Raw genomic sequence first — 18,355 nt, forward strand, 5'->3', positions numbered from 1 at the left:
GTCTCCTCTACATTGGGGAGACCAAACGCAGATTGGGTGACCGCTTCGAGGAACACCTCCGTTCAGTCTGTAAGGGTGACCCCGAGCTTCCTGTCGCCTGTCATTTTAATTCACTGCTCCATTCCCACTCGGACCTCACCGTCCTCGGCCTCTTACACTGTTCCCACGAAGCTCAGCGTAAGCTCGAGGAACAGCACCTCATCTTCCGATTAGGCACTTTACAGCCCTCTGGACTCAACATAGAGTTCAACAATTTCAGATCATGACCTCGGCCCCTATCCTTTTTTTTCCATTTATTTTGTTTTTTCTCTCTTCCCACACGAAGCAATACCTCCCATATAAAAATAGGGAGGTATTGCTTCAGTTGTACAAGGTATTGGTGAGACCGCACCTGGAATACTGCGTACAGTTTTGGTGTCCATACTTAAGAAAAGACATACTTGCTCTCGAGTCAGTACAAAGAAGGTTCACTCGGTTAATCCCGGGGATGAGGGGATGGACATATGAGGAGAGGTTGAGTAGATTGGGACTCTACTCATTGGAGTTCAGAAGAATGAGAGGCGATCTTATTGAAACATATAAGATTGTGAAGGGGTTGGATCGGGTGGATGCAGGGAGGATGTTCCCGATGATGGGTGAAACTAGAACTAGGGGGCATAGTCTTAGAATAAGGGGCTGCTCTTTCAAAACTGAGATGAGGAGGAACTACTTCACTCAGAGGGTGGTAGGTCCATGGAATATGCTGCCCCAATAAGCTGTAGAAGCTACATCATTACATAAATTTAAAACAGAAATAGACAGTTTCCTAGAAGTAAAGGGAATTAAGGGTTACGGGGAGCGGGCAGGAATTTGGACATGAGTCTAGGTTCGGATCGGTCATGGCCCTGTGGGTAGCGGAGCGGGCCCAGGGGCCGTGTAGCCTGATCCTGCTCCTATTTCGTGTGTCTAATTCTGTTAGATTCAGGAGATGGTTCTGTGATAGTGGATTGGCGGTTAGGATCAGATCAGCCATGATCTTATTGAAAGACGGAGCAGGCTCGAGGGGTCGATTGGCCTACTCCTGCTCCTATTTCTTATGTTCTTATGACAGCTCTCTTTCTCTCTGCCATTGCCATTTACACTTCATCTCGAGCCATCTTTTGTTTCTTAACTTGTCCCATTACCATCTCCTTTTGCCTTGCACCATCTCTTAATGTCTCCTAATCACTCCTGCCTTCCATCCTATCACAGACCTTCCCTTTTGTTCTTTCCTCCCCTCCCCCCTTTCCTTGCCCCTGCACTTGCTTAAAAACCTGTTTGATCTCCAGCTTGTTCCAGTTCTGATGAAGGGTCATCGACCTGAAACATTAACTCTGTTTCTCTCTCCACAGATGCTGCCTGACCTGCTGAGTATTTCCAGCATTTTCTGTTTTAATTTCAGATTTCCAGCATCCGCAGCCTTTTGCTTTTGTGTCACTAAAAAAACAGATGATCTGGTCATTATCACATTGCAGGAGCTTGCTGTTGCTTAAGCCGGCTGCCGTGCTTCCTGCATTACAGCAGTGACTACACTTCAGAAGTACGTGATTGGATAGAAAGTGCTTTGGGACGTCCTGAGGCGGTGAAAGACGCTATATAAATGCAAATCCTTTCTTCCAAGTAAGTCATTGTAAGTGAAGCACTTGGCGCGAAGGCGCTACATCAATGCAATTTGTTTCTTCCTTTTCCCAAATGTCAGCTTAACTTATTAAACGTTTAATCGTAGACTGCAACAACAATGAGCGGGAGACCCAAAGGAGCTGCCAGACGGAGAGGCGCAACACCAAGGAGGAGGTCACCACTGAGGGCTTCTCCTGAAAGGTCACCGCAAAGGAGAAGGTCGCCGGCAAGGGCCTCGCCAGCAAGGGCCTCGCCTGCAAGGGCCTCGCCTGCAAGGTCACCAGTGAGACCCCGTAGGAGATCCCCGATTAGCCCCAGGCGCAGACCAAGTAAGGTTATTTTAGAGTTCTGTTGTTTTTACACTATCTCTCTCTTTTAACCTCCGTTCCCTGACTAACTGAGATGACTAACTTTTTTTAAAAATTCATTCACGAGATGTGGGCGTCGCTGACGAGGCCAGCATTCATTAAGGTGATGCAGTTTGGGAGGACTAACAAGGCAAGGGAATACACAATGAATGGTAGGACCCTAGGAAGGACAGAGGATCAGAGGGACCTTGGTGTGCATGTACATCGATCCCTGAAGGCAGCAGGACCGGTAGATAAGGTGGTTAAAAAGGCATATGGGATACTTGCCTTCATTAGCCGAGGCATAGAATATAAGAGCAGGGAGGTTATGATGGAGCTGTACAAAACGTTAGTTAGGCCACAGCTGGAATACTGTGTGCAGTTCTGGTCACCACCACACTATAGGAAGGATGTGATTGCATTGGAGAGGGTGCAGAGGAGATTCACCAGGATATTACCTGGGCTGGAGCGCTTCAGCTATGAAGAGAGACTGGACAGGCTGGGGTTGTTTTCCTTAGAGCAGAGAAGGCTGAGGGGGGACCTGATTGAGGTGTACAAAATTATGAGGGGCATAGATAGGGTAGATAGAAAGGAACTTTTCCCCTTAGTAGAGGGGTCAATAACCAGGGGGCATAGTTTCAAGATAAGGGGCAGGAGGTTTAGAGGGAATTTGAGGAAAAACTTTTTCACCCGGAGGGTGGTTGGAATCTGGAACTCACTGCCTGAAAGGGTGGTAGAGGCAGGAACCCTCAACATTCAAGAAGCATTTAGATGAGCACTTGAAACGTCATAGCATACAAGGCTACGGGCCAAGTGCTGGAAAATGGGATTAGAATAGACAGGGCTTGATGGCCGGTGCGGACACGATGGGCCAAACGGCCTCTTTCTGTGCTGTATAACTCTATGACTATTATTGACCATCCCTAATTGCCATTGAGAAGGTGGGGGTGAGCCGCCTTCTTGAACCGCTGCAGTTCGTGTGGTGAAGGTACTCCCACAGTGCTGTTAGGGAGGGAGTTCCAGGATTTTGACCCAGCGACGATGAAGGAGCGGTGATATATTTCCAAGCCAGGATGGTGTGTGACTTGGAGGGGAACTTGGAGGTGGTGGTGTTCCCATGTGCCTGCTGCCCTTGTCCTTCTCGGTGGAAGAGGTCGTGGGTTTGGGAGGTGCTGCTGAAGAAGCCTTGGCAAGTTGCTGCAGTGCATCTTGTAGATGGTACCCATTGCAGCCACAGTGCGCCGGTGGTGGAGGGAGTGAATGTTGAAGGTGGTGGATGGGGTGCCAATCAAGCGGGCTGCTTTGTCCTGGATGGTGTCGAGCTTCTTGAGTGTTGTTGGAGCTGCACTCATCCAGGCAAATGGAGGGTATTCCATCACACTCCTGACTTGTGCCTTGTAGATGGTGGAAAGGCTTTGGGGAGTCAGGTGGTGACACTCGCCACAGAATACTTAGCCTCTGACCTGCTCTTGTTGCCACAGTATTAATGTGGCTGGTCCAGTTAAGGTTCTGGTCAATGGTGACCCCCAGGATGTTGATGGTGGGGGATTCGACCATTGTAATGCCGTTGAATGTCAAGGGGCGGTGGTTAGACGCTCGCTTGTTGGAGTTAGTCATTGCCTGGCACTTGTGTGGCGGGAATGTTACCTGCCATTTCCAAATGCGATTTAGCAACAGAAGCGAACAGTTCCAATGTGGGATTATTCCCGGATGATCTGTCGCGAAGAAAGCTTTGGAATAAGGATGTGGTGGACAAGGCATATGTAAACGTTTTGCATCTAAGATGCACCCGTGACAATTCAGACGCCATGTTTTGGGCAGTCAAAAATATTCAACAAATGGCCCTACCCCCGCCCAGGAAAAGGTCAGTCACCCTACCCTGCTGGTTTTTCTTAACCTTGGTAAACTGGCAGCAGCGTAGCTGATTTACAGGCTGCCGCCAACCTACAGACACTTTCCTGAACAATTACTCTCCAATTGACCTTGGGGCGCGACCATTTAGAACACATCCGCACAGGGAGCGCCCGAACAGTGGCCAGGTTAAACACCGCTCCAACGCCGCAGTCAAACACCACAATTTCGCGGGAGAATTATCGCAGAGGGAGCTATGATTTGCACATGCTGCGATATCATGTACAAAATCAGGACAACCTTTGGCAATAACTTGACGCTTGGAATTAGTGGCCGACACCTTGACAGGAAGTGCAGCAGGTGCACAGTCAAAGCTAGAGTCTCCCCTGGGGTCAGTATTAGGACCATTGCTTCTCTTGTATATGAATAGCCTGGACTTGGGTGTAGAAAGTACAATCACGAAGTTTGCGGATGATACAAAACTTGTCAACGTAGTAAATAGTGAGCAGGAAAGTAGCAGACTTCAGGAGGACAAAGGCAGACTGGTGAAATGGGCAGACACATGGCAGATACAGTTTAATGTGGATAAGTGTGAAGTGATGCATTTTGGGAGGAATAACATGGAGAGGCAGTATAATCTAAATGGTACAATATTAAAAGGGAGTGCAGGAACAGAGAGACCTGGGGGGATTACACATACAGATCTTTGATAAAGTGGTTAAAGAAGCATACGGGATGGTTGGCTTAATAAATAGAAGCATAGGATACAAAAGCAAGGAAGTTAGGCTAAATCTTTATAAATCACTGGTTAGGCCCCAGCTGGAGTACTGTGGCCTATTCTGGGCACCACACTTTAGGAAGGATGTCGAAGCCTTGGAGAGGGTGCAGAGGAGATTTACTAGAATGGTTCCCGGGATGAGGGACTTCAGTTATGTGGAGAGACTGGAGAAGCTGGGATTGTTCTCCTTCGAGCAGAGAAGGCTAGGGGGGGATTTGATCGAGCTGTTCAAAATCATGAGGGGCTTTGATCGAGTCAATGGGGAGAAACTATTTCCGCTGGTGGGTAACCAGAGGACGCAGATTTAATGTCATTGACCAAAAAACCAGAGGGGAAATGAGAATTTTTTTTTTTTTTTTTTTTACACAGCGAGTTGTTGTGATCTGGAATGCACTGCCTGAAAGGGCGTTGGAAGCAGATTCCATAGGAACTTTAAAGTACATGTCAAATTGCCTTTTGAGAGAACTAATTTTCAGGGTTATGGGAAAAAGCTGGGGTGTGGGGCTAAATTGCACAGCTCTTTCAAAGAGCCGGCACAGGCACAACGGGCCGAATGGCTTCCTTTTACGCTATAAGATTCTATGATTTTTGATTCATCAGGGAGCGAAGGGATTGGAGGTGGAGAGAAGGTGAAGCAACACGATCTGAATGATGGGGTGAGCTGGATGGGCAGAATGGCCTCTTCACATGCACAACTGAGGGAGTGCTGCACTGCCGTCTTTCGGCTGAAACGTTAAACCGAGGGCCCGTCCGCCCTCTCAGGTGGACGTAAAAGATCCCACGGCCACTATTTTGAAGAAGAGCAGGGGGAGTTATCCCCGGTGTCCTGGGCCAATATTTATCCCTCAACCAACGTCACTAAAACTATCTAACCTGTTCATTATCACATTCCTGTTTGTGGGAGCGTGCTGTGCGCTAATTGGCTGCCGCATTTACTACATTACAACAGCGACTACACTTCAAAAAGTACTTCAGTGTCTGTAAAGGGCTTTTGGGACAATCTGAGGTCGTGAAAGGTGCTATATAAATGCACAAGTTCTTTCTCTTCCTGCATTCGTCTTTCTTGTAACACATTCTTTGCTACCTCACTGTCCTACGTTTGTTTGGCGTATTGATCCGATCGACAGTAAAAAGATTGATCCTTTTTATTCAGTGGGTATAAATGTGAGAAGTGTGACGCTGGCAAATTTTATAAGCAAATCTTTGAATAACTAACATCTCAAGCCCACTTGAAGGTGGCGGGCATCTCAAAGAATAAGACTGGACTTGACCAACTGTTACTTGGAGGTTAATGGATTCCTACACCGGGTGATCCAAACCTTGGCTTGCTACTTAGTACCTGTATAGTTAAGAATGCATCTGTCCGCAGGGGATCGGCCACCTGCGCGTCGTAGAAGGTTCCGCCCAGGCACCAGAGCCTTGATGGAAATCCGCAAGTACCAGAAATCGACAGACTTGCTGATCCGCAAGCTGCCATTCAGCAGACTGGTGAGTCATGATAGAGGCTGATGCCAAAAAGACAAGTGTTCAACAATAATGGAAAGTACAATAGCAAAATACTGCGGATGCTGGAAATCTGAAACAGCAGGAGAAAATGCTGGAAACACGCAGCTGGTCAGGCAGCATCCGTGGAGAGAGAGAGGGAGAAACCGAGTTAACGTTTCAGGTCAATGACCTGACGAAGGGTCATTGACCTACATATAAGTACATAAGCAATAGGAGCAGGAGTAGGCCATTTGGCCCTTTGAGCTTGTTCCGCCATGCATCAAGAGCATGGCTGATCTTCTACCCCAACTCCACCTTCCCGTACTATCCCCATATCACTTAATTCCCTTAGTTTCCAAAAATGTATCGACCTCTGTCTTGAATATACTCAACGACTGAGCATCCACAACTCTCGGGTAGGGAATTCCAAAGATTCACAACCCTTTGTGCGAAAGAATTTCTCCTCGTCGCAGTCCTAAATCACCGACTCCTTATTTTGAGACATTGACCCCATGTTTTAGATGCCCCAGTCAGGGGAAACATTTTTTCAGCATTAACCCTGTCGAGTCCCTTAAGAATTGTATATGTTTCAATTAGATCACCTCTCATTCCTCTAAACTCTAGGGCATAGAGGCCTAGTCCACTGACTCTCTCCTCATAGGGCAATGACCTGAAACGTTAACTCTGTTTCGCTCTCCACGGATGCTGCAATAATGGAAAGTGTTCTAGCCCTCTCTGCTGGTTGAGTTGTGTGTCCACCTGCAACAAATATAGAAGGGCAGTTGGTGCTCCTGTCAAAATGCGTATGATCCGAATTTGGCTGAGGGGACGTGATATTAACATTTTTAGCTTACGCAACTGTGAAGATTGTAAGCGATTTAAGGAGAGCGTAGATTGGGCAGGTGGATGTCTGATTAAATTTTATGTGGAGAAATGTGAGCGAAAGAATAAATGGTAAAACTTTAAAAGGTGTAGGGGAGCAGAGAGGGATGGGGGCGGGTGGTTCAGATGCGTAAGTCTTTAAAAGTGGCAGGACTAGCTGATAAAACACGAGTGTTACCAGATCCTAGGTTTTATAAATAGGGACAGAAAGCAAAAGCAAAGATGTAATGCTAAATCTGCAGAAACCAGGTAGAATACTGTACAATAGCAAAATACTGCGGATGCTGGAAATCTGAAACAACAACAGAAAATGCTGGAAACACTCAGCAGGTCAGGCAGCATCTGTGGAGAGAGAAACAAGAGTTAACGTTTCAGGTCGATGACCTTTCGTCAGAACTGGAAGAAGTTGGAGATTGAACAGGTTTTTAAGCAAGTGTAGGGGCGGGGAAAGGGAGGAGGGGAGGAAAGAACAAAGGGAAGGTCTGCAATAGGATGGAAGGCAGAAGAGGTTATAAGACAAAATGGATGATGGTACGAGGCAAAAGGAGATGGTAATGGGACAAGTTAAGAAATGAGTCTTGGCAGATACCTGATCAAACACGAGAAGGGAAACAGAAAGCAGTGGAGATAGAATACTGTGTCCGGTTTTGGGTGCCCTTTCTTTAAGAAGGATGTCCAGACCACGGAGAGGGTACAGAGGAAATTTATAAAAAGAAAGACTTGCATTTATATAGCACCTTTCACGGCCTCAGGATGTCCCAAAGCGCTTTACAGCCAATAAAGTACTTTTGAAATGTAGTCACTGCTGTAATGTAGGAAACGCGGCAACAAATTTGCCCCCACAAACACCAAAGTGATAATGACCCGATAATCTGTTTTAGTGATGTTGATTGAGGGATAAATATTGGCTAGGGCACCGGGGATAACTCCCCTGGCACAGTTCCCTTGGATTGGAGGGTAGCTAATGTAACCCCACTATTTAAAAAAGGTGGTAGAGAGAAAATGGGGAATTATAGACCGGTAAGCCTGACATCGGTAGTGGGGAAAATGCTAGAGTCCATTATAAAAGATGTAATAGCGGAACACTTGGAAAACAGTGACAGGATCGGACAAAGTCAACATGGATTTACAAAAGGTAAATCGTGCTTGACTAATCTACTGGAATTTTATGAGGATGTAACTGGTAGAATAGATAAGGGAGAACCAGTGGATGTGGTGTATATGGACTTTCATAAGGCTTTCGATAAGGTCCCGCATAAGAGATTAGCGTGTAAAGTTAAAGCACATGGGATTGGGTGTAATGTACTGACTTGGATAGAGAACTGGTTGGCAGACAGGAAGCAAAGAGTTGGAATAAACGGCTCTTTTTCCGAGTGGCAGGCAGTGACAAGCGGGTACCGCAGGGATCGGTCCTTGGACCCCAGCTATTCACAATATATATTAATGATCTAGACGAGGGAACTAGATGTAATATCTCCAAGTTTGCAGACGACACAAAGCTGGGTGGGCGTGTGTGCTGTGAGGAGGATGCCAAGAAACTCCAGTATGATTTGGACAGGTTGGGTGATTGGGCAGAAGCATGCAGATGCAGTATAATGTGGATAAATGCAAGGTTATCTACTTTGGTGGCAAAAACAGGAAGGCAGATTATTATCTGAACGGCAATAGATTGGGAGAAGGGGAAGTGCAACAAGACCTGGGTGTCCTTGTGCACCAGTCGCTGAAGGTAAGCATGCAGGTGCAGCAGGCGGTTAAGAAGGCAAATGGTATGTTGGCCTTCGTAGCAAGAGGGTTCGAGTACAGGAACAAGGATGGCTTGCTGGAGTTGTACAGGGCCTTGGCGAGACCACATCTTGAGTATTGTGTGCAGTTTTGGTCGCCTTATCTGAGGAAGGATGTTCTTGCCAAGGAGGGAGTGCAGCGAAGATTCACCAGACTGATACCTGGGATGGCAGGAATGACGTATGAGGAGAGATTGGGTCGATTAGGCTTGTATTTGCTAGAGTTTAGAAGAATGAGAGGGGATCTCACTGAAACTTATACAATTCTGACAGGACTAGACAGACTATATGCAGGAAGGATGTTCCCGATGGTTGGGGAGTCCAGAACCAGGGGTCACAGTCTAAGGATAAGGGGTAAGCCATTTAGGACTGAGATTAGGGGGAATTTCTTCACCCAGAGAGTGGTGAACCTGTGGAATTCTCTGCCACAGAAGGCAGTAGAGGCCAATTCATTAAATATATTCAAGAAGGAGTTGGATAAGTTTCTTAAGGCTAAAGGGATCGAGGGGTATGGGGAGAAAGCAGGGACAGGGTACTGAATTTGGATGATCAGCCATGATCTCATTGGACGGCAGAGCAGGCTCGAGGGGCCGAATGGCCTACTCCTGCTCCTATCTTCTATGTTTCTATGCTCTTCTTTGATATAGTGCCGTGGGATCTTTTACGTCCACCTGAGAGAGCAGAAGGGGCCTCAGTTTAACGCCCATCCGAAAATGTTGAAAATGACGAGGGCTTTTGATGAGGTAATTGGGGAGAAACTATTTCCACCGATCCGTGAGTCAAGAGCTAGAGCGCAGAAACTAAAACCAACACTAAAAGAGCAAAGGGAGAGGGTAGGAGTGTTTTTTTTTAATATGCCGAGGGTTGTTGGGACATGGAATGCCCGACTGAAGCAGCGGGGTGAGTGGGGGGGTGGAGGGGATTCAACTTTTTAAGCGGGAAACGGGTAAGTAATTTAAAAGAAGAAAAATCTTCAAAGGATACGGGGCTAGGCAGAGAGCTCTTTCAGAGCGCCTGCACAGGCACGATGGGACGAATGGCCGCCTCCTGTGGTGCTGCAATGCCCGACAATTCTACAAACCCAGCAATCAGAATACCTCAAAAAAGGATCTTGTCCGCCCTCCCTCAGTCCAGTAGCTGAGGACCGAGTGTAGGGACATTCCATCTCTTGGGTGTTTGAAAGAGATGACTGTTCACGTTCACTTTCATTACTGTCGCAGTATTTGATCACAGGATGATACAGCACAGAAGGAGGCCATTCGGCCCATCGTGCCTGTGCCGGCCGTTTGGTAGAACTATCCAATTAATCTCCACTCCCCCTGCACTTTCCCCATTGCGCTGTCAATTTTTTTCCTACAAGTATTTTTTTCAGCCCCCCCCCTTCAAATATTTGATATAAGCATAGATTTCCCTCCCCCTCCCCCCCACCCCCACGATGACATCAACAGGGGAACGGGCTGAGAAGAATTATTGAGGGCACTCGAATCTAATGGTCTTTTTGAACTCATTCTATCCAGGTTCGTGAAGTGGCTGTTCGGTTCGCCAGGGGCGAAGAGTTCAGATGGCAAGCCAATGCTTTGTTGGCATTGCAGGAGGTAATGGCTGACTATATTTCTGAAATACATTTGTCCTGATTTATAGGCTAACTGTCTGTAGAAATGGCTTATTTATTTTTAGCCTAACTCCTTTATTACGGCAGTTTTTCTTTGCAAATACATTAAGTACCAAAAGAATGGGGAAAGTTAATGAGCAAGTTGCAATATCGCGGGAGGGGTTGTAATAACGTTGGGAAGCGCACGTCATGAACGAGACGAGCAGGAGTGAGCAATCTCACGAGGGACGGGAGAGTGGGAGCCGAAAAAACAGAATCGCCGTACAAGAACCAGAGCCCATCAGCTGCAAGTACTGCTAAAGGCGAACGAGAATGAGAGGACCGTATAGAAAGGGCGGTGGCGGGGGGAGGGGGGAAAGAGAGAACGAAAAACAGAGCACCCGCTCCCTTCTGTCGTAACGTCTCTCAGAAGAGGCACCTCCCACACCAGAGATCCTGCCAGTTCCGCCTTTCTCGTGGCCAATAGCTACGGGGAGGCCTGCTGCTTGGTTTCCAAAAGCGACCCATCTGTGCTCGATCCTGATCGAGAACTAATTGGACAGCTCTTTCAAAGAGCCGGCACAGGCTCGACGGGCTGAATGTCGTCCTCCTGCGCCAGTAAGATTCTAGAATTGGCAGTAGAGAAATTGGTGCCATTTATAAAAAAAAAAAAAAAAAAAATTAAAATCAACATCAACTCTAAGGTAGGAACAGCCTTCCTCTCCCCCCCAACCGAGCGGCAAGATCCCAGTCCGATTATCCGGGCGCCTGCCCCTTTTATGCAAATGACATGGCCCCTGGGGGGGGATTTGGGACGGGGGTGAAGGGCTGGGTATGCTGGCAGCCAGAAATCCCGTTTTCCCTCCCGCATTTGTGGCGGTAGATCTCAAGGGATTGGAGGATCACAGCTTCATGTACCACGAATGGATACTTGTGGGAGGAAATCACTGCAGTGCAACAACGCTGCCCCCCCCCCCCCCCCACCCCCCCAAGTTCTGCCCGCCTCCACGGCAACTGAATTGCCGGGTGAGGTAGGAAGCGGACTGCGTCTGTTGCCATCCCATGAGTGGGGGGGGTGCAGGCACAGGCACTCTTTTACAGCGGTCACACCTGAAAGTGAAGCCCTCGGAGAGAGGAAGCATTGTCGTGACTGCAATACCGACGGCGCCCAGTAAAGGACACTGCTGAATGGCTTGTGGCTGACTGATGGATGCCAGTGATCCCCACTCCTGCCTTCTCGTGTGTTACTGTTTTGCGAGGGCTGCCCGACAGCATCCTAACCCGGGGGTGGAATGTCAACCCTGAGGGGCCGGCATTGGAAGCTCCCTTTATAATCGATTAGCTGACCATTACAATTATTTTTATTTTTTTTAAATGGGAAATAAGAGCATAAAATGTTGGAAACGGACACTGGAGCTGCCAACATCTGGAATCGGAATAGAAGCTTTCGGTTCAAATGCAGCCAAACTTTTACTTATTGTTTTTCTGTGCTGGAAACTCTTTTTTATCCGGCACCAACAGGACCGGCGTGGTGCCGGTTTATCAAAAAGTCCGGATTACAGGGAGGTATAGTTAAAAGGTACGAGAGCCCCGTACACGGCAACAAATCCAGGCTTCCCTGTTGCTTAGCAACATGTGCAGGAACTCCGGCCACAGACCAAGCGTCCCTGTTGCTTAGCAACAAGTGCAGGAAACCCAGTTACACAGCCACAGATCCAGGAGCTGCCACTAATATGAAGTAAAACTTACCGGAACCTACACCTGAATTTTGCCGGTTAACAGAGAGTCCCGCTCTAGGTGCCGGTTAAAAGATAGTTTCCTGGTATGTCCAGCATTTTCTGTTTTGCTTGCAACCCTGCCATTGTTGCCAACCCTCCAGGCTTGCCCTGGAGTCTCCAGGAATTAAAGATTCATCTCCCGGACGCTGCTGCCAGCAAAATCCAGTGGTAAAATTATAGGTGCAGTTTATTAAAAAAAAAAAAGGTTTTTCTCATTGAATACTTTTGTTTATTAGTTATTAAAAAAATATTGGCGATTGGGAGGGGGAAAGGGCTGTTGGAGGGGTGAGGTAACGTGATGCAACCTCCAGGAATAGGCCCAACCAGAGTTGGCGAGCCCTGCCATCGTAATCCCGAGGGACAGGATCAGCAGTAAAAATGACTAATTTTATAATGAGTACATGCGTAAGTTATGGGAGTGATGGTGAAAGTCGCCACATTGTTGTAGAGATGTCCCGTCGGGGACGGGAAGTCTGCCACTCCTTGCCCGGTCTGGCCGACATGCCAGATTCCAGTCCCGCGCTGTGTGTGGGGTTGACTCTTGATGCCCTCTGGGGTAGCCCGGCTGTCGTGAGGACAATTGCCCCCAAGAAGACATCCCGTCGCCACCTGCGCAGAGCAACTGGCGTCTCCACATTCCACGGGAAAACCTAACATCATAACCCAGCCAGTGTCCTGCCTGAACCAGTAATGGATCTCCTCAGTGGCCCTTGTGTTCCCAAATGCTTCAGAACCCTTGTAGCTCGTATGCCAGTATTTGAGACGTTAACCCGACGACTGCCCAGTCGGGTGGATATAAAAGATCGCACTGCCTCTATTTCGAAGAAGATGCCAGGGGAGTCCTTCCCCAGTATCCTGGGCCAATATTTATCCCTCTACCAACACCACAGTATTTTTTTTTTTAAAACACACCGATGATCAGGTCATTGTCACATTGCTGCTTGTGGGAGCTTGCTGTGCACACTTTGGCTGCCGTGTTTCCTACATTACAACAGTGACTACACTTCAAAAGTACTTCCTTGGATATAAAGTGTTTTGGGAAGTCCTGAGGTTGCGAAAGGTGCTATAGAAATGCAAGACTTTTCTTTCTTATTTTCTTCTTTCTCTCTTTTTCTTTCTCTTCCTTTTTCTTCTCTCTTTCTCTTTTTTCTCTCTCCTTCCTCTTGCTCTCTCCTTCCCTCTCTCTCTCACTCCTTCACTCTCTCTCTCACTCCTTCACTCTCTCTCTTTCTCCCTCCCCCTCTCTCTTTCCTTTCCTCCCCTCCCCTTCCCTTCCCCCTCCCCCTCCCCCCTCGCTCTCCTTCCCTTTCTCCCTCCTTCCCTCTCTCTCTCTCTTTCTCTCTCCTTCCCCCCCCTCGCTCCTTCCTCCTTCCCCTGACCTAAAACCCCGTGCTAACACCTTGGATTTGTTCTTCCTCCCGTTCCCCAGGCGGCGGAAGCGTTTCTGGTGCTGCTTCTGGAGGATGCCTACCTCTGTACCCTACACGCCAAGAGAGTCACTCTGTTCCCGAAGGACGTGCAGCTGGCTCGGAAGATAAGGGGCATACAGGAAGGTTTGGGCTAACGGAGCGGAAAGCAAGTTCTTCATTCAGTTTTGATCTGTTCCCCCTATCCCGTACATCAGTGCTGTTTAATCGCCAAAAAAAAAAAGACAAAACTGTATACCGGAGACTGAGGGGCACGAACGCTGTGGTCTGGCACTCCTCTCTGCTCAGTGCCCTCGCCCCATCTCTCAACTCGGATGCGTTATTCTAGTGCAGCCATTTTACTCTGGAGTAGACACTCGGTCGTTCTATCTCTTGTGAATTTTAAGCATTTTGTACTTTTATACTTTCTATGTGTCACGACGCTCTTCCGATTCGAAAGACTACTCGTAGCGTAGCACCTACTCTACCCCTATAATCTGTACTATAGACCCGCCGCAATTTCCTGGTCCGCCCCCGGACACCGGTCTGAGGCGTGCTTGTGGAATGGACCCTGTCATCGAGCTCTGCTTGACTGGAGGGTGTCAAGAGGCAGGGTGGTGGAAGAGAGATTTGCGTTATCGTTTCCCACCCTCTCCACAGCTCCTGAGCTGCAGTAATTCTGAGCCCCTCCCCCCACCGTCGCCCTCCACAGTGAACTTTTCTCACTGACTAGAGGAATGGGTGATGCTCGCCTGGGGCGGGGGGTTTAAAAAATAAATCTGTCCCCATCACATCGACTTTACATTGAAGCTTTGAAAAATGGGAGCGGGCTGGGGGATTGGCATCAGAGATTAGGGTCAACATGAAATGGATAGTGACTGCTCTGTCGATCGCTCAGGATGGGTACAGCCAGCACTAGCCCAGCGTCGAGGGGGCTGGGCCAGTGAATGCAGACAGATGGCAGCGCTGTGCTCCCACATCGAGGAAGCACCTTCCACAGGCTTTGCACGAGTTTCTTTTAACAGCTGTTTCCTCGCCTTGTAGATTTTATCCTTTTCTATGATAACGGAAAAAGTGGCCTCTAGCAGTTGCTGTCGGTGGGTCTCATCCCCAGCATTAGTTTGGTGCCTTGAATTAGTTTGTGCCCTATGGGAGCAAAGGTCAATGTTGGGGGGAAAATTCTCGAAACAAAACCCATGCCTCACCCCCTCAGTCGCTCTGCCTCCTAGCTGTTAACCCAAGCCGCCACTTCCCAGGCTTTTGCCTTCCCTCCACCAAGCTTTGGGTTGTAAATGATGGGTGTCGCTAGAACGGCAAGCACCGGTGATCTCGGTGGGAGGATCTGCGAGGGAGGGGAGTCACCGAGCTCCTGGATGTTCCTGCTCCACCCCCCAGAAATCGAGGGCTGCAACAGTTCGGTAATGTCTCTCTCCACCGGTTACCCCAGCGATTTTTGAAGGTTCGTCGCTCAAGCAATAAACACCAAACCCGCGGCAGCGATGTGACGCAGCCCTCGCTCGCACAGCTCAGGTGATCCCCAGGTGATCCAGTGGCTTGCGCTGAGCTGAGACAGCAGCAGTCGGTGCTGCCCTTGGAGAGGGACGAGGGAATGAATTGCGCCCCCCTAATCATTGTTTACCCGCCCGTGCTGGATAGTGCGCGCGTGGACGGGACTGAGCTCAGCCAGAGAAGGACCCATGGGGCTACACCCCTCGGGGAATAAAGAGGAATATAAATTAAAACCAAACCGCAAGTAGTGTCGGTGAAATATTAATCCCATTGTAGATTTAGTTTTGAAGGAGTGGCTGATTTGTACTGACGCTGTTGCTCAGATAGATTTACCGCTAAAGTCTCGCTAAAATTAAAATGAAGAATCCCAAATTAAGTGTTTTTAAATTTTAGCTTAATCTGCCTTTCCTTCTGTCTTTTACATTTTCTAATTATGTTTTTACTGGATTATTTAACCCTTTTTAAAGTATATTTTCAATTTTTTTTTACCATAATTTACTCCTCCCCACCATCTCATTAAAAATCCTTCTCCGATTGGCTGGAAAACTGCTTTGAAGTCTTGTCTTTGTTTTCAGCCAATCAAAAGTTGGATTGCTTAAAATTTGGCCAAATCACGTTGTCCGGGCAACTCTTTTGATTGGCGCAGTGGATTTCAGGAACGGCAAAGGACCCAATGAGATCGCTCAGCCAGCCAGCCAGGTAGAATCACCAAACATGAGGTGGGGGGAAGGATATATTTCATTTAATTTCCATTCCCTCTCTTCCATTTCTGGCAGGGTGGGGGGTTGTGTTCAACTGATGTGATCTGTCCAATTTCCCCTGGGCGTCAGGAGCTGTGTGCCGTCTCTGTTGCTTTCGGTACATGGGATGGTGGGATCACCTGTTCAGTTTTTTTTTAACACACTTAAACAGATTTCCCTGCTGAGCAGTCAATACCTTGTCCGGTAGGAGATTGTAGGCACAGGCAAATGCACTTCCATTTATCAATTGCACATGCAATCCTATAATTATGTGATGCTCTAAACGATTCCGAAGGCTTGAAAAGAGCCTTGTGGCCTGTTTTAAACTGGGAGGGCGAGGGGGAAGAGAGGGCTTGTTCCATATTATAAGAAGGTCATTTCGAAATTACGCCGGTAATCTTGCAACGCAGCTCATCAAACTGACATTCAGCCAACACTCGACCCCAGAATCCTCTCGACAGAGTCGCCAGCAAGCTAAGGGATAATCGATATTCGACTAATTCCAAATACTTGCTGTGTGCTCAGTCCTACTTTAGTATTTAGTTTTCGCAGTGAGATCTGGTCGATTTCATCGTGATTTTAACCCCCTTTTTTAATTTGGTATCACTGGTGCAACCCTATAGAATAGAATCTTACAGCACAGAAGGAGACCATTCCCCTTCAAGTATTTATCCAATTCCCTTTTGAAAGTTACCATTGAATCTGCTTCCACCGCCCTTTCAGGCAGTGCATTCCAGATCACCATAACTCTCAAAGATAAGCCCCGGTTTCTTTTCTCCACTGCCCACCATCAAGGTTGGGGAAACATGGACATTAGTGCATTTAACCAGATGTATAAATACTTTTTTTTATATACAGGAAAACTGGTTTCATAGAATAATAGAAGTATACAGCGGAGGCTATTCGGCCCATCGTACCTGTGCCAGCTCTTTGAGAGAGCTATCCAATTAGTATTACTCCCTCTGCTCTTTCCCCATAGCCCTGCAAGTGTCTCCTGTTCAAGCATTCGATTCCCTCTTGCAGAACATGTCACGAATCCTGATATACTCTCTACAACGTTTCCCGCAGATAGTTATTAATGCAACTGCCTTGTACACAAGTGACCTATTTTATAGGGATCCAATTTGTATTAAGCCACAGTATTCCCCTCTCTATCGCCTGGGAAACACTGTGTGGCGGTGGGGGGGGGGGAGAGGTGAAATTGGACACGGGCAAATGGGGTGCAACTCAGAAGGCGACCCGTCCATTATGTTACTTTCAGAACAGGGACTGCAGCAGCAGCTGTGTGAACTTGAGCAAAGGGCTGCTTACTTCAGCTCACTAGAACTGGAAGGTGGGACCTTTTTGTACAGGAGGGGAAGCAGTGTACAGTCCAGCTTTGGAATACGTCCCAAGGACTTGTGTTTGTAAATAGAGTTTAAATAAAAATTGTGAGACTTTGTTGATAACTGAGATGCAAAAAAAAAATGTTCTTGTATTTTCTTACTACGAAACGCAATGAAATAAAAGAATTTAAAATGATTGGCCGTCAGCTAAGGTTCAAGTATTGAGGCAATTTTGTAAAACCTGTTTCGAGATTAGTTTGAACCAGGGATGTCTGGAACTGACCATGTGATTCAGCACTTAATAGTAAGTGGGAGGCCGTGTTGAATTTCTTTTAAAATACAAATTTTAGGATGTCTATTCCAGGTGGATACGGCTCATTCTGCTCTGTGCTCCAGCCTAATCTCTTCCTCTACAGAGCATTTTCAAAATACAATTAAGAAGACAAGCACTGGGCGCAGGAGTCGGTCATGCGGCCCCTCGAGCCTGCTCCGCCATTCAATAAGATCATGGCCGATCTTCGACCTCAACTCCACTTTCCCGCCCGATCCCCATATCCCTCGATTCCCCTCTAGTCCAAAAATCTATCGCTCTCTGTCTTGAATATACTCAATGACTGAGCATCCACTGCCCTCTAGGGTAGAGAATTCCAGAGATTCACAACCCTCTGAGCGAAGAAATTTCTCCTCATCTCAGTCCTAAATGGCCGACCCCTTTAACCTGAGACTATGACCCCCAGTTCTAGACTCCAGCCAGGGGAAACAGCCTCTCGGCATCTACCCTGTCAAATCCTCTTAAGAATTTTACACGTTTCGATGAGATCACCTCTCATTCTTCTAAACTCCAGAGAGTACAGACCCCCATTTCTACTCAATTGGTCTGTTTGTTGTGTGTTGGAGGATGTCGCATGTGTTTTCAGTGGTGTTGGTTAAGGGATGTACATTGGCAGGGATACCCAGGAAAACTCCCTGCCCATCCTCGCAGGATCTTTACGATGGTCACCCGAGCCAGGGGGCAGCAGTGGGTGGGTGCAATGGGTAAGGTAGCAGACAAGCATCCAGAGCTCGTGGGGGGGGGGGTTAATTTTAACTTTGGGTTGATAGTGAAATCAGTCGCCCATTGTACATCTCTCCCGAGTTTTGAAGCCAATGGAAAGGAAATAGGGTAAGGTGTATAAAAAAAAATATATAGGCTGACATTCCAGTGCAGTGTACTGTCGGAGGTGCCGTCTTTTGGATGAGACGTT

General features: G+C 47.7%; 1 protein-coding gene across 2 annotated transcripts; it reads left to right on the forward strand.

Moving 5' to 3' along the window:
• Window positions 1-616: 616 nt before the first annotated feature.
• On the forward strand, window positions 617-17,307 carry LOC147096281 (histone H3-like centromeric protein A). Of its 2 annotated transcripts, none has more exons than XM_085975129.1 (5): window positions 617-1,648; window positions 1,745-1,967; window positions 5,984-6,102; window positions 10,280-10,357; window positions 13,561-17,307. In XM_085975129.1, the coding sequence occupies exons 2-5, from the start codon at window positions 1,757-1,759 to the stop codon at window positions 13,693-13,695; spliced, it is 543 nt and encodes a 180-aa protein (XP_085831255.1). In that variant the 5' UTR covers window positions 617-1,648; window positions 1,745-1,756; the 3' UTR covers window positions 13,696-17,307. The 2 variants fall into 2 exon arrangements, with proteins under 2 accessions (XP_085831255.1, XP_085831254.1); XM_085975128.1 differs by having other exon boundaries at window positions 619-1,638.
• The last annotated feature ends 1,048 nt before the right edge of the window (window positions 17,308-18,355 follow it).

The sequence above is a fragment of the Somniosus microcephalus genome, unplaced genomic scaffold (genome assembly GCF_052327205.1).
Source record: "Somniosus microcephalus isolate GS21.2 unplaced genomic scaffold, FLI_Smic_1.0 unresolved_chr1, whole genome shotgun sequence".
In the NCBI taxonomy this organism is placed as follows: domain Eukaryota; kingdom Metazoa; phylum Chordata; class Chondrichthyes; order Squaliformes; family Somniosidae; genus Somniosus; species Somniosus microcephalus.

Bases quoted from the DNA above. Each gene is read 5' to 3' on its own strand.
- LOC147096281 (XM_085975129.1), top strand. From the start codon at position 1,757: ATGAGCGGGAGACCCAAAGGAGCTGCCAGACGGAGAGGCGCAACACCA. The intron at 1,968-5,983 runs GTAAGGTTATTT...ATCTGTCCGCAG, and splicing joins TAGCCCCAGGCGCAGACCAA to GGGATCGGCCACCTGCGCGT. The intron at 10,358-13,560 runs GTAATGGCTGAC...CCCGTTCCCCAG, and splicing joins CTTTGTTGGCATTGCAGGAG to GCGGCGGAAGCGTTTCTGGT.